The sequence below is a fragment of the Meles meles genome, chromosome 20 (assembly GCF_922984935.1).
Source record: "Meles meles chromosome 20, mMelMel3.1 paternal haplotype, whole genome shotgun sequence".
Classification (NCBI taxonomy): domain Eukaryota; kingdom Metazoa; phylum Chordata; class Mammalia; order Carnivora; family Mustelidae; genus Meles; species Meles meles.
The window spans coordinates 13,259,097-13,273,703 of NC_060085.1; the positions used below are offsets into that span (position 1 = coordinate 13,259,097).

Consider the following 14,607-nt stretch of genomic DNA (forward strand, 5'->3'; position numbering starts at 1 on the left):
CTGGAATTGGGTCCCCTTCCCCTCCAGTGTCCCCTGCGTGTGCCAGCTTGGCCTGTGTCTCAGGAGTGCAGGAGTGAGCTTGCATCACCGTGGCCTGGCTGCCAGCTCCCTCCTCCCCTGCAGGTAGCCCCTCAGCCCCTGTGGTTCTCAGACACGGTGGCAAATCTGCGGACGCTGAAGGAGTTGCCCCATCACCTGGTCCACTCAGGCCGCATCGAAGAGCTGAAACGGGAGGTTCTGGGTAAGGCTTCTACCCATTGCGGACAACAGCGAGTGGGTCCCAGCCCTCCGCTGTGCTCTCCCTCCAGGAGCCTGGGAAAGGGTAAAGGGCAAAAGTCAGAATCCTTGGCTCCTCCTAAGATAGTGGTTCCCTCTTGGGTCATTCTGTGCCCCACTCCCAACAGCAGGGGACACTTGGCCATGTCTGGGGACATTTTGATTGTCACAGCTGGGGGAGCGGGGGCGCTTTTTGGCATCTAGTGCTAGTTGATAGTACAGAGGTGAGAAATGTGGCCTTAGAATGAGACCCTGTCTGTCTGTCTATCATATCTATCATCATATCATATCTATATTTGTATCTATCCATCTATCATTACCTATGTACCCATCCATCTGTCCCTCCGTCTTTCCATTTCTCTGTCTAGCTATCCATCTGCCTCTCCCTGAGATTCTCAACTCAGGGTGATTCTGCACCCTGGGGACTCTTGGCAATGCTCCTGTTGTTGCTTATCATGCCTGAGGAGGGGCTATAGGCATCCGGTGGGTGGAGGGCAGGGGTGCTGATAACCTGAGAACCCCCAGAGAAATGGACAGGTGAGAACCCGCCTCCCAGTGTGAACCAGAGGGAGGCATGTGTCCCCATAATGCCCCCTTTCCCCGAAACAGGCAACATGAACTGGATTTCCTGCCGGGGCATCTCTGGAGGCATTGAGGGCCTGTTGGAGGACTTTGACCTGTATGGCCCTCACCTGGACTGTCCCGAGGTCAGCCTGGTCCGGGACGCTTTCCAGCTGTGCCGCCCGGCTGTGGAGCTCCGAGGCATGGGTGAGTTGGCTTGGCCGGAGGGGGTGGACTTCACTCTGCACTAACTTCTCCAAGTCCATTCTTCGCACTGAGCCCCCGGCTGGATTTTCATTAACCTGCACATCTTTCATCTCTACACCTGTGAGGTTTCTAGAATTTTGAAATGAACCTGGGAGAGCTTTGGAAGCAGCACTACCAAAGTGTGTCCATCCCCTTCCCCGGCCTGGCACCTTTTTCTAGAAAGGGCCAGATAGGAAAAATCTCAGGCAAAAATCAAGGAAATTATATCAGTACTTAATAGAACAAGAGAGAAAACACGATCCCATAACTTTTTAAAATTGATAATATTCAAAATGCAATCATAATAATTGAACATGATTTTTTGTAACACGAGTCTACTCAAGAGAAAGAAGGGGGCAGTTTTTGCTCCGGGAGAAAACATTTTGCTTCACTGGGGTTCAAAGTCGGTGTTTCCCGCCATTCTGTCCATTGCAAATATTGATCTGTAAAAACCATCCTAGCTCCAGAGGCCAGCCATCGGGCTGGGCTTGGCCCACCTTCTGCCCTAGAACTTGAAGAATCTCTGATGCTTTGCCTAGGACCGTGTTTTGTTGGTCTGTCTTTATCTTCATCTTTTAATTGTCATAAAATACACAGAACGTCACATTTAGCAACGTAACCATTTTTAAGTGTAGAGCTCAGTGGTATTAAGCACACGCCCCATGTTGTGCAAACATCACCATCATCCCCCCGCCCCCCGAGCTCTTCCATCTTCCCAAACCGTGGAGACTCTGTCCCCATGAAACACCAACTCCTCACCCGCACCCCCAGTCCCTGGCGCCCGCCATTCCAATTTTCTGTCTCTATGAATCCGACCACCATAGGGACCTCGTATCAGGGGACCCACAATGTCTGCCCTTCTGGGACAGGCTTCTTTCACTCACCGTCATGTCCTCAAGGTACATCCTTGTTGTATTTCCTTTATTTGTGGAGCTGAATAGCATTGCATTATATGGATGGACCACATTTTTTTGTGTATCCATTCATCCCTTGATGGACACTTGGGCTGTTTCTACCTTCTGCCCATTGGGAATATTGCCGCTGTGAACATGGGTATACAAATATCTTTTCAAGATCTTGCTTTCAATTCTTTGGCATATATACCCAGAAATGCAATTCCTGGATCAAATGCTAATTCTATGTTTATTTATTTATTCTTTTTTTCCGAGGAATCACCCTACCATTTTCTACGGTGGCTACCCCATTTCATATTTCCACCAGCAGAGCCCAAGTGTTCCAATTTCTCTACATCCTCACCAATACTTTTAATTTTCTGATTTTTTTCTTAGATTTTTAAAAATCTAAGAGAAAGAGAGAAAGAAGGAGAGAGAGAGCAGGAGGAGAAGCAGAGGGGATAAAGAATCTCACAGACTCCACGCTGACTTTTGCAGAGCTTGGTCTCATGATCACAACCTGAGTTGAAACCAAGAGTCAGAGGCTGAGCCATCCAGGTGTCCCAATTTTCTAATTAAAAAAAAATAATAGTCATCCTAATGAGTATGAGGTGGCCAGGATACCTTTTATTTTTTTAATATTTTATTTATTTGAGAGTGAGATGGGGAGAGAGCACAAGCGGGGGGTGGGAGGGTACAGGGAGAGGGAGAAGCAGACTTCCCACTGAGCAGGGAGGCCAATGCAGAGGGCTCTATCTCAGGACCCAGAGATCTATCCCAGGACCTGAGCAAAGGTAGCCACGTAATCGACTGAGCCACCCAGCCCCCCCCCAAGTGTTTTTTATTGTACAATTCCCACATGGTTTTCATTTGAGGGTTTTATAAGGAGTTTTATGAAGGTGTTTAAATCCCTATATCCCTTCTGGGGCTTCCTTGAAGCTTAACAAAATGCTCCTCCTAGGAGAAGCCTGTCTAGCCACCACTGAACCAGGAACCCCTCTGGTTCCCCAGTCCCTGTGTTCTCCAGCAACACACCCTTTTCCCGTCTGTCTTAGCTCTCAATTGTTACTTCTGCCCTTTGTCTTTTGTATCACCTGAGGGCCCCACCGGACTCTGAGCTCTGTGAGGATGGGGACATTATCATCCACTTTCTCCCTGCCAAATTGCCAGCCCTACCACACAGACCGGTCCTGGCCAAGAACTCAGATTTGAGCCCCACTGGGTTGATTCAAACCTGGGCTTTGCTACTTACTGGTGGTGTCACCTTGCAAGTCCCTTGCTCTCCGACCCCATTCCCGACCTCACTGCCCTCAGTCTTTCCATCTGCAAAATGGGGATGCTGGTCAACCTTCCTACCTAGAGCTACAAGGAAAGATATGCAAGTCAGAGCCTGTCCCCACGCTGCCATCTAAGCCTCCTATTATTGTCTGTCACATGATAGCTTCACTATCATTGATCTGAACAGCCTTGGACGAGCCATTTCTTTTATTGTTGTTGTTTGTTTCTTTGGGTTTTTTGTTGTTGTTGGACGAGCCACTTCCGCATAGAGTCTCAGCTTCCATCATCTGCGAAATATGGGATTGAACTAAAGTACATCCCAGGGAAGATGCTGGTGCCGGTCAATGTGGCCTTTCTTGTGCATTCATGATCACTGGTTGTAAACCTCACAAGGAGTGATCTACCAGGAAAATAGCCTTGGGAACAACTGCCCAGTTTGAGGGAAGATTTAAAAGCCCACAGCACAGCATGTTCTTCTCAACGATCCTTGATTGACAACCTGTGGCTTGCCCATAATGAGGTGTAGGAATGAATGTCACCACCAGAGGGCGCAGTTGACCAACCTTGAGTTCTATTACATTCAAGGACCTTGAGCCTGCTCCTCAAAGCCCACCTGATTTCTCCTAGTGCCCCAGGCTCCAGGATGATTCAGTGTGGTGCTGTTTTTTGACCCTATTTTTGTTTTAAAGGCTGGTATTTTTGTTCATCATGGGTTTGGGGAGTATTAATTTTGATTTGTTAAAATATTGCCATTAAAATAATATTTATCTGGGTGTGCCTGGGTGGCTCTGTGGGTTAAAGCCTCTGCCTCCGGCTCAGGTCATGATCCCAGGGTCCTGGGATCAAGCCCCACATCGGGCTCTCTGCTCAGCAGGGAGCCTGCTTCCTCCTCTCTCTGTCTGCCTCTCTGCCTGCTTGTGGTCTCTGTCTGTCAAATAAGTAAATAAAATCTTAAAAAAAAATAGTATTTATCTGGATGGATGGTTGAGTTTGGTGGTGCCACCTTAAATTTTGCAGCTCTGGTGATTGGGGCACTCATCCCTGGTCCTGACCTTGCCTCACGTCATCCACCAGCAAACCGAGGCACAGGGCATCGTCACCATTGCCCCAAACCCCACAGTTAGGATGAGGGAAAATGAACTGCCTGCCTTCCACGTCTCTGGTCCATTTGAGGTTGGAATAAAGCTTTATTGGTTAGGTTCCTGCTTCTTACTGGCTGTGTGACCTTGTACAAGTTGCTTAACCTCTCTGAGCCTCAATTTCCCCCTTTATGAACTTGGCATAATAATGATGATACCCCTGTTGTGGGAGGCAGAAAACACTGCCTCCCTCCAAAGATATATTCACTTCCTAATCCCCGGAACCTGTGACTCTCGTCTTACACTGCAAATGATGGGATTAAGTAGAGGAACTTGAGTGGGGCGATGATGATCCCATGGAAGCTGGCGGCTCAGGGTCCCGCAGTGAAATAATTCAGAAAAGGCACGACAAAGGAGATAGAAGTTTCCAGAACAAAGGAGATGGATGTTTATTGAATATACCCCAAGGGAGCTGTGGGCAGCACCCCACAGGGGAGGCTGTTTGCCCCAAGGCAGTGGGGGAGGCTGATTTACAGGGGGAAGATCAGGAGGTATGGGGAACGTATGGAGATTTTCCTTTTTTTGTACCTCTGCCTCCTTGTCAGTAGCTGGCCCGTCAGCTAGGGCTTCTGGATATTTTGAGGAGGCTCGCCTGATGCGCCTGTCTTCAGCTCCATGGTTGCTGTGGGCCCTTTTGCCTTGCTCTGCATTCCATTGTTTAAGCCCATGGCTGAAAAGTGGCCTCTACAATTTACTGGGTGTCTGTGTTGTTCTAGGCACTAAGAACACAATGAACAAGACAGACATCATCCCTGTTCTCCGGGGAAACTCAAGATCTAGGATAGGGAGGGAATAAACAAAGAAATGTCAGTTGTAGCTCTGATGAGCTCGGGGGAGTGGGGCGGGTGGATTAGAGCGCTGGGATGAAAAATGCTCTTTAAAGAAGTAACCCTTGAGCTAAAATGAGATATTTAGCTTGAGAAAGGGGAAGGAGAGGAGGAGGAAGTTTCCAGGCAGAGAGAACTGCCTGGCCCAAGGCCCAGAGGCTAGGAACCACCTGGTGCTTTTGAAGTAGAGATGAGAGTTTTTGGAAAGGAGAGAAGGAGGCGGGAGAAGACGGCGGGGGGGGGGGGGGGGGGGGGGGGGGGGGGGGGGGACTTGACCTTGACCAGTCAGCAGCGCCCTTCCCCTTAACATGAGTCCCCTTTGTTGCAGAGAGGAGCGTCCTGTATACAGAACTCCTGGCCAGACTCCATTTCTTCGCCGCCTCACATCCAGCACTGGTGGGACAGCTGTGCCAACAGGCCCAGAGCTGGTTCCGGGTGTGCCCACACCCTGTGCTCATACCCCTTGGGGGATTCTTCCAGCCCCCGGGAGGACCCCTCCGGGCAACCCTCACAGGCTGCCACAAGGGTGAGTCTCCCCAGCACAGCAAAAATCCTTCCCGGCCCGCCCGTGCCTGAGGGCAGCAGAGGGCAGGTGTTTCTGGCTGCTCTCTGGGGCTCCCCTCTGTCAGTAGGGAGGCCCCCAGGGTCCCATCAGGGCGTGCCCTTGCTGTCTCATGCTGACTCGACTGTCTCTGCCCCCTAGGGACTGTAGATTAGTATTGTAAATACTGCAAATGAGCCCAGAGCAAGGGGGGTGCTGACTGCCTCTAGGAATAGAGTGTCCATCTTACAGGTTCTGTGGTTTACTGGCTCAGGCTAGTAAGTCCAAAAGGTAGGGACTGGTGCCTGACTGGCCCCTGAGAGGCTGGTGGAACTAGTAGATCCCGCCCCCAGGACACCAGAACGTCAGAGACAATAGGACTTGTTCTCTCCATTTGCCTGTTTTGCTTCCTTCACCTTTCTTTCCTTCCTTCCTTCTCCTGTCTGTCCTTCTATCCATCCACACATCATCCATCCATCCATCCATCCAACCATCCATCCATCCATCATCCTTCCTTCTTTCCTTCCTTCCTTCTCCTGTCTGTCCTTCTTCTATGCATCCACACATCATCCATCCAACCAACCATCATCCTTCCTTCTTTCCTTCCTTACTTCCTTCCTTACTTCCTTCCTTCTCCTGTCTGTCCTTCTATCCATCCATCCATCATCCATTCACTCATCCTCCCTTCCTATCTTCCCTCCTTCCTTCTCCTGCCTGTCCTTCTGTCTATCCATCATCCATCCACCCTTCCTTCCTTCCATCCACCCATCCGTCTTCCATATTTTCATTCGTCATCTTCTTCCCATCCCTCTTGCCACACCACTTATCTTTCCCTTTCCCTCTTCTAGACATCTTCCAAGCACTCACCCCTCCACCCATCTATCCACCCAGCCATTCATCAACTCGCCCACCCATCTGTCCATTGATTCATCCATCTTACTCATCGCACACCCATCCGTCCACTCACCCAACTATCCAGCCAGCCATCTAGCTATCCATTCATGCACCCGTCCACCTCCTCTCATCCAGCTCTTCATCCGCCCACCCATAATCTCTTGCATCAACTCTAAGGCCACCAAATATACAATTAACTTCTGGTTCAAATGTCAGTCATTGCAACTCAGACCATTTCTGTGCCACACACAGCCTTGTAGAGACAGCTACATTCCCAAGGCATAGTGCTTCCAAAATAGAAGTTCTAAGAGACTGAGTACGAGGCGTGGAGGAATTGACTTAGTGACAGCTGCTTGAATGCTGTATTCAGAAGGGTTCTGGGACCGAATCTAGTTTAATGGGTAAGACTGTGTATTTATTGGGTTACAGGTTCAAATGCCATAACAAAGGACAGGACAACCATGATGTAAATAAAACAGCCGTTCATTTCCCCTCATGTAACAGTCCCGGAATAAGGAGAGCTGAAACTCTAGTCTCCGATGTGTCAGGGACCCAGACTCTTCCAATCTTGTTTGCTGCCATGTTCAATGTGAAACTTCCATTTGATGGTTCAGAATGGCTGTTCCCGCTCTGACCCACACCACGGCGTTCCAGCCAGGGGACAGTGGGAAGGGGTGGTGGCTGGCAGATCCCTCCCCTTTGAGGGCACGGTCTAGAAGCAGAATTTATCACCGCTGGGGTGAGTGTCTCATTGGCAAGAACTTGGCCTTCTCTGGCTGCAAGGGAGGCTGGGAATTACGGGGTCCCAGGGAGTGTGGACTCTGCTAATACCTGCGGGCTGCGGGCTTGGTTTCAAAAGGAAACATGACAGAGTGGCTCCGGGGACAAATCTGAGAGGGTGCAGTGACATTCGTGGTGTCTGCCGCGGCGTAGGCAGAGGAAGTCACAGTCAGCTCAAGTTTTGTTTTTGCCATCCCTTGGGCGGGGAGATGTTCTGTGTTTCGAACCCACTGTGACTCTCGTATACAAGCCCCAGTCGTGGTGAAGCTGAGGAAGTTTCTACCCACTCTGGGCTTCAGTTTGGCCCTTTTGTAAATGAGAAGTTTGAGTTCATGTTTCCAAGGTCACATTGTAAATGTGACCAGAAAAAAAAAGGAAGGAAGGAAGGAGGGAATGGAGGGAGGGAAGGAGGAGGGAGGAGAGGGAGGTAGGAGGGAGGGGCAGGGAGGGAGGGAGAGAGAGAGAGAGAGAAAAAGAAAGAAAGAAAGGAAGATCCCATGTCCTCACTCCCTGCCCCAATAAGGCAGGAACAAAATCTGGGCTTCTCAGAATTGGACGGCTCTGATTTCCACACTTCCCCCTCACTATTTTACATCTGGGGAAACTGAGGCACAGAGCAGAGGAAGGAATTACCTGAGGGCACTCAGCAAGTCTGGTCTCCAACGGTCTGGGCCAGTGTTTTCTCCCGTGTAAATGGGCGCCTCTCTCTCCTCAGCAGTGTTTCAGTCAGAACCCAGCAGAGCGCCCCAGGCTGTTGTTTGCCCAAATTATTGGCGAAGATTTTTTCCCTTTGGAGCAGCAGCCTTTATTTATTTTTCCACACATGTGGACCTCAAAGAGAAGTCAGAAGCAGGAGTCTGCGTTCTCAGCCAATATGATTCCATTTCTGAGTCTTGTCCAACTAGGGCAGAGTTTCTCAACCAGGCACTACTGGTATTTGGGACTGGGTCATCCTCTGCAGGGGGGAGGGGGGCGTCCTATGCGCTGCAGAGTTGGTCAGCGGCACCCTTGGCCTCCACCCACGGGATGGCAGTAGCACCTGGTTCCCATTTGTCACAACCAAGAACATCTCCAGACATTGCCCAGTGACCCCAGGCTCCAGACATTTCCCAGGAGCAGAATCGCCCCTACGTGAGAACCACCGAACTTGCGAGGCACTTCTGACCTCAGTGTGATTTGGTCCCCGAGAACAATGTAAATTTTACAACTGAGCCCTGAATCTGGCCCCCGACAGTGCTGACTTCAAAATCCCGGCTCTGCCACTTTCTAGGTGTGTAGCTCTGGACAAGGGACTGAACCCGTGCCTCAGTTTCCCCATCTGTGCAGCAGAGGCAACATTAGAGGACCCCGTGGCCGAGCCCGGGAGCTGATGTGGTCACTGTTGTCTCTGTGTGGCTGCAGGCATCACGGCCATGGCGTGGAGCCTGGAGGAGAGGCTGCTGGTCGTTGGCACCCAGGATGGCATCGTCGCTGTGTGGGACATGGAGGAACAGCAGGTCATCCACATTCTAAGTGGACACACAGGTGAGGCTTGGGAAGTGGGCTTTGTCAACTTGGTCATTGAGATAAATAAGATTTCGGGGTACCTGGGTGGCTCAGTCGGTTGAGCATCTCACTTCTGCTCCCGTGGTGTGATCTCGGGGTCCTGGGATCGAGCCCCGCCTCCAGCTCTGTACTCAGCAGGAAGTCTGCCTCTCACTCTCCCTCTGTCCCTCGCCACCCACTCCTACTCTTTCCCTCTCAGATAAATAAATTAAATATTCTTTCAAAAAAATAATATTTCAATGCAATGTTTTAAAAAATCAAAATTAATGCAAAAAATCCACCACGATTAAATATCAAGCTGTCTTAAAGACCAGATCAGCAATGGTGCTGTGCCAAGCCATATGGGAGTCAGAGGCAAAAGGGAAACTCAGGAATTTGGCACTTCCTTAAATTTGGCACCCAGATTTTGAGATGAGTGCCTCACTTGCCTTACCTTAATTCTGGCCCAAGTCAGACTCAAGTATTTGGGAAGGCAAAATATAGTTGCAGATTGTAGTGAGGACGACAGGGTGTCATCAGTAACAGTAACTACAGTGACCCACTTAGGACAGTTAGGTGTAAGGCATTTCTTCAACGGGGACATTTCAGCCAAGATTCCAAGGGTGCGAAGAAAGAGGTAGGCAGAGGACAGAGGGGTAGGAAGAGGAAGAGCATCCCAGGAATGGGAAACAGCCCATGCAAAAGCCCTGACAGGGGGAAGGAGGTTGGCATGTTTCCAGAACAACAAGGAAACCGTGAGGCCAGAGCTTGAGACATTGTATCAAATGAAAGAAGCTAGTCACAAAAGCCCACATCATGTATATGATTCATTTATACAAAATGTCCAGAACAGGCAGATCTAGAGAGACACAAAACAGATTAGCAGTTGCTAGTTGGGGAGGGAGGAATGGGAAGTGATTGCTCATGGGGACGGGTTTTCCTTTCAGGGTGATGGAAATGTTCTGGAATCAGATAGAAGTGACGGTTGCACACCATTGTGCATTATTATGTTATTGAGTTGCACACCTCCAAATGGTTTACATGATAAGGAGAGAAAGGGGAGGGAAGGCCAGGTTTTGAAAATATTCTAAATTTAGACTGGAACAGTGGCTGCCTAGGTGTGACCATTCAAAGACCAGTGAATTGTACCATGGTCCATGGAATGGGTGAATTTTATGTTTGTGTGCATTGTATCTCAATAAAGTATTTTTTAAGATTTTATTTATTTATTTGAGAAAGAGAGAGAGCACAACAGGGAGGCAGAGGGAGAAGCAGACTCCCCACTGAGCAAGGAGCCCATTCTGGGGCTCCATCCCAGGACCCTGGGATCATGAGGTGAGCCAAAGGCAGATGCTTAACTTACTGAGCCACACAGCACCCCTCAGTAAAGGTGTTAAAAAACATTACATCCTTGTGAACTAAAAATGTACACTCTTTCATAATTTTTTCCCAACATTTTGCCATAAACATTCTTTTCTTTCCATTGAATCTTTTTAAAACAACTTTATTGAGTTGTAATTGACATACCATTCCTCCCGTTTTAAGCGTAGGATGCAACCATTTTTGATAGATTTACCAAGTTGTACAACCATCACCATAATCGTAGAACTTTCCACCACCCCAAGGAGTTCTCTTTGCACCGCCTGCCCACTCTGGAATACATCTCCACCACCCCCAACCCCGTGGCAACCGCTGATGTGCGTCCTGGGTCTATCAATTCGTCTTTTCCGGACTGTTCGTGCAAATGGAATTGCACACTCTGTGATCTTTGGTCCACCGCCTGATGTGTGTGAGGCTTGGCTCTCACTGTTGCCTGTGGCAGTAGTCTGTCCTCTGCGTTGCCGAGTCCATCCGTTGTATGGAAGGGACAGCAGTGTGTTTATCAGGTGATTGCATCGGTTGAAGGACCTTTACATGGTTTCCAGTTTGAGGCTGGGGTGAGTCGCTGCTATGATCCATCAAATGGCATATTTATCATGTTGAAATGCGGCAAAAATTGTTCATGCTCAACAGATCATGTTCCTGAATGTATTACATGATTTTTTGGTAATTTATTTTATGCCATTTATTTATTTTTAATTTTTGCTATTTTAGGCGATTTCTAGTTATCTGCTGTCAGGGATAACACTGCGGAGAATCTCTTTTTACTCCCATCGACACTTTTTTCCTTCTGTTGAATATTTCCAGTGAGTAGGAGTCTTGAATTGGAGGATGTGAGCATTTCTAGGGGTTTTGAGAACTGGCATCTTACTGCTTTCCAAACAGGCTGTAAGTGTGTAATAGACTATCCCCCCTCCCCAATCCCAAAGCTGCCAACATCAGATGTTCTCAATTTACTCTTTTTTTTTCTTTTTTCTTTCAAGGGCTGGGAGTGAGGTGGGTCCTGATAGAATGTCCAATAAGATTCCATTCATTTTATTATCATTGGGATGGCTATTTTCATCTAGGTCTATTCAATATTTGTATTTGTGTATGCGTGAACCATCTGTTCAAGACATGGGTCCGTTTCTGTACCCATGAACCTTGATTCATTTTTTTTTTAAGATTTTATTTATTTATTTGACAGAGATCACAAGTAGGCAGAGAGGCAGGCAGAGAGAGAGGAGAAAGCAGGCTTCCCGCTGAGCAGAGAGCCTGATGCAGGGCTCGATTCCAGGACCCTGGGATCATGACCTGAGCCGAAGGCAGAGGCTTTAACCCACTGAGCCACCCAGGCACCCAACCTTGATTCATTTTTGAAAAAGTCATCAAACGTTGTAATTAGGAAAACTCAGTCATCAGTTTATGAACAAAACAGAGAGCATAAAGGCATATGTACTAAGGAAAGTGAAAGTTTCCCATTACATGCCAATGACCTGGAAGTCTCTCGTTCTGGCTTGCGAGAGTTGATGGCGAAGTTTTCGGGAATGCGGTGAGACAGTTGTCAAACACAACCATTATCTAAAAAAAAATTTTTTTTTTAAAGATTTTATTTATTTATCTGGGGGAGAGAGAGAGAAGAGGGGCAAGCCGACTCTGTGCTGAGAGCAGAGCCCAACACGGGGCTCGATCTCACAACCCTGAGACATGACCTGAGCCAAAATCAAGAGTTGGCTTTAACAAGGAACCGAGACACCCCTGCGCCCCAAACACAGCCATTATAAAATAGTCAATAATAGAAGCTTGCAGCTAAATCAATTCTATTAAAACAAGGTAATAAATCCTCAAAACTCAGCACTTTCTTTCTTTATTTTCTTTTTTAAAGTGTTAACATTGTAACACCAGGTCCGTACATTCTTCCCCTCTGTGATAACTTTGAGACAAATCCTCTGGCTCTCCTCCTCCATGAACTTGCTCTCTCCTGGATTTTTCTCTTTTACAGCCTACCCACTTTATTCTTTTAAGATTTTCTTTATTTATTTGAGAGAGAATGACAGCGAGAGAGCATGAGATGGGGGAATGGGAGAGGGAGAAGCGCAGACTCCCCGTCAGGCAGGGAGCCCGATGCGAGACGAGATTCTGGGACTCCAGGATCATGATCTGAGCCAAAGACAGTCGCTTAACCAACTGAGCCACCCAGGCACCAAAAACTCAGCACTTTCTAACTATTGTACCACACACTCTTACATATGCTCTGGCTACTGTACCCTTGTGGTGGAAATGGGGTGCTTGCTACTGGTTTCTCTTTACAACCCTACATTCAATGAGGTCATGTTAGTGGCTTGAAATCAACAAAGGGTGGGAACATTTACACCAAGGAAATTGGCAAATGTCACAAATCAAGGCTTTCCTCAACCTCCTTGGAAAGCCTGTTGTAAGGCGTTTACCAGCATATTGTTTTTCTAGTCCCTTCCCCCAGGGGGTGTTTGGATACAAATAAATATATGTGGTTTTATAAAAAGTCATGTAAGCTTTTGCTAGTATAACCTTTTTTTTTTTCAGTTAACATCACATATTTTGCCTCTTTCCATATTATGTATATATCTCTAATTCATTTTAGCTATGGCATAGTGTTCCATGTATGGGAATATTTTAAAAATTTTATTTATTTATTTGAGAGAGAGAGAGCACAAGCAGAGGGAAGACCTGGCAGAGGGAGAAGCAGGCTCCCCACTGAGCAAGGAGCCAGAAGTGGGACTTGATCCCAGGACCCTGGGATCATGACCTGAGCCGAAGGCAGGCGCTTAACCGAAGGAGCCACCCAGGCATCCCTGTATGGGGATATTTTGTAATGCATTACTATTTACACACATTTTGGGTTGAAAAAATATCCAAATCACAACAAATAAAAATCACCCGCTCTCCTCCTATCATTTGAATCATAAAGAAATAAAACTCCCTTTGGTCTCCCCCATCCATCAGACTCCATGGAAGTGATCCGTCCTCACAGTTTGTGATATGCCATAAGCAATTTTTTTTCTAGGCTTATGCAGACATAGCTCTGTATAAGCTCATGTACTTTGAGGTTTTGTCAAAAGCAGATGGTGCTATTTTATACACTGGGCTGTAACTCGCTTTTGTCACAATATATTGTAATGTTACTTTGTAGCAGCTGTGAGCTTGGGTTCTGGGCTGGAATCCTGGCTCCACTACTTATGAATCATGTAGTTCTGGGTAAGTTGCTGTACTCAGCTGCTGTGCCTCTGTTTCCATATCTATACAATGGGATAATAATAGTACCTCATAACATCTTTATGAGACTAAAGGAGTTTAACACATGTAAAGTACTAACAGCTACACTTAGCACATAGAAAGCCCCCCAGTAAGTATTGGCTGTTGTAATAATTAATTATGGTTAAGTGTATATATAGATCTATCTTATTATTTTTAATGGCTGCATAACATTCTTTATAAGGATACACCATATTATTTAAGCTTTTATTTATTTATTTGACAGGCAGAGATCACGGGGAAGCAGGCTCCCTGCTCAGCAGAGCACCCAAAGCGGGGCTCAATCCCAGGACCCTGGGATCACGACCCGAACTGAAGGCAGAGGCTTTAACCACTGAGCCACCCAGGTGCCCCTACACCATATTTTTTAACAACTCCCTTTTCATAAATAGGTTGTTTGCAATTTTATTTTTATAAGACAACCCTGGAACCAATATCCTGTATCTCTACACACCTGTGCCATTATTTCAGCAAGACGCATGTCTAGAAGTGGAATTTCTGAGTCAAATTGTATGCACATTTTTCCTTGTCCCCTCTTTTTCTGAGCATTTTATTTTGAAATAATTGTAGACTCACAAGAAGTTGCTAACATAGTGCAGAGAAGTCCTTCTTCTCTACACTATACTTCTCTACAGGTAGAAGTCCCTACCATGTATCCGCTTTCCTAGAATGGCAACATCTTATGTAACTGTAGTGTATTAACAAAACCAAGGGACTACACGTTTTAACGTTCGGTGTTACCAAATTACCCTTTACAAATTTATATCAATTTATACTTCCATCAGCACAGTATGAATATCTTTGTCAGTAGTCTAGTAATCAATCTGTAAAATTTTTGCCAGGAGCACCTGGGTGGCTTGGTACATTAAATGTCTGACTCCTGGTTTCACCTGGGGTACCATGATCTCAGGGTCATGGGATTGAGCCCTGCATAGGAGCCCTCCACACTCACCGTGGAGCCTGCCTGAGACTTTCTCCCCCTCTCTCTTCCCCTACCC

The 14,607-nt window shown here is 47.3% G+C and overlaps 1 protein-coding gene across 4 annotated transcripts in view; it reads left to right on the top strand.

Moving 5' to 3' along the window:
• The window catches only part of NWD1 (NACHT and WD repeat domain containing 1), a 61,794-nt gene that overhangs the window by 25,681 nt on the left and 21,506 nt on the right, over positions 1-14,607 (top strand). For all 4 annotated transcript variants that reach the window (XM_045989716.1, XM_045989715.1, XM_045989713.1 and 1 more), the window contains 4 exons: positions 124-241; positions 886-1,044; positions 5,549-5,746; positions 8,837-8,959. In XM_045989716.1, coding sequence (XP_045845672.1) covers positions 124-241; positions 886-1,044; positions 5,549-5,746; positions 8,837-8,959 — 598 coding nt within the window. The remainder of the gene's footprint in view (positions 1-123; positions 242-885; positions 1,045-5,548; positions 5,747-8,836; positions 8,960-14,607) is intronic.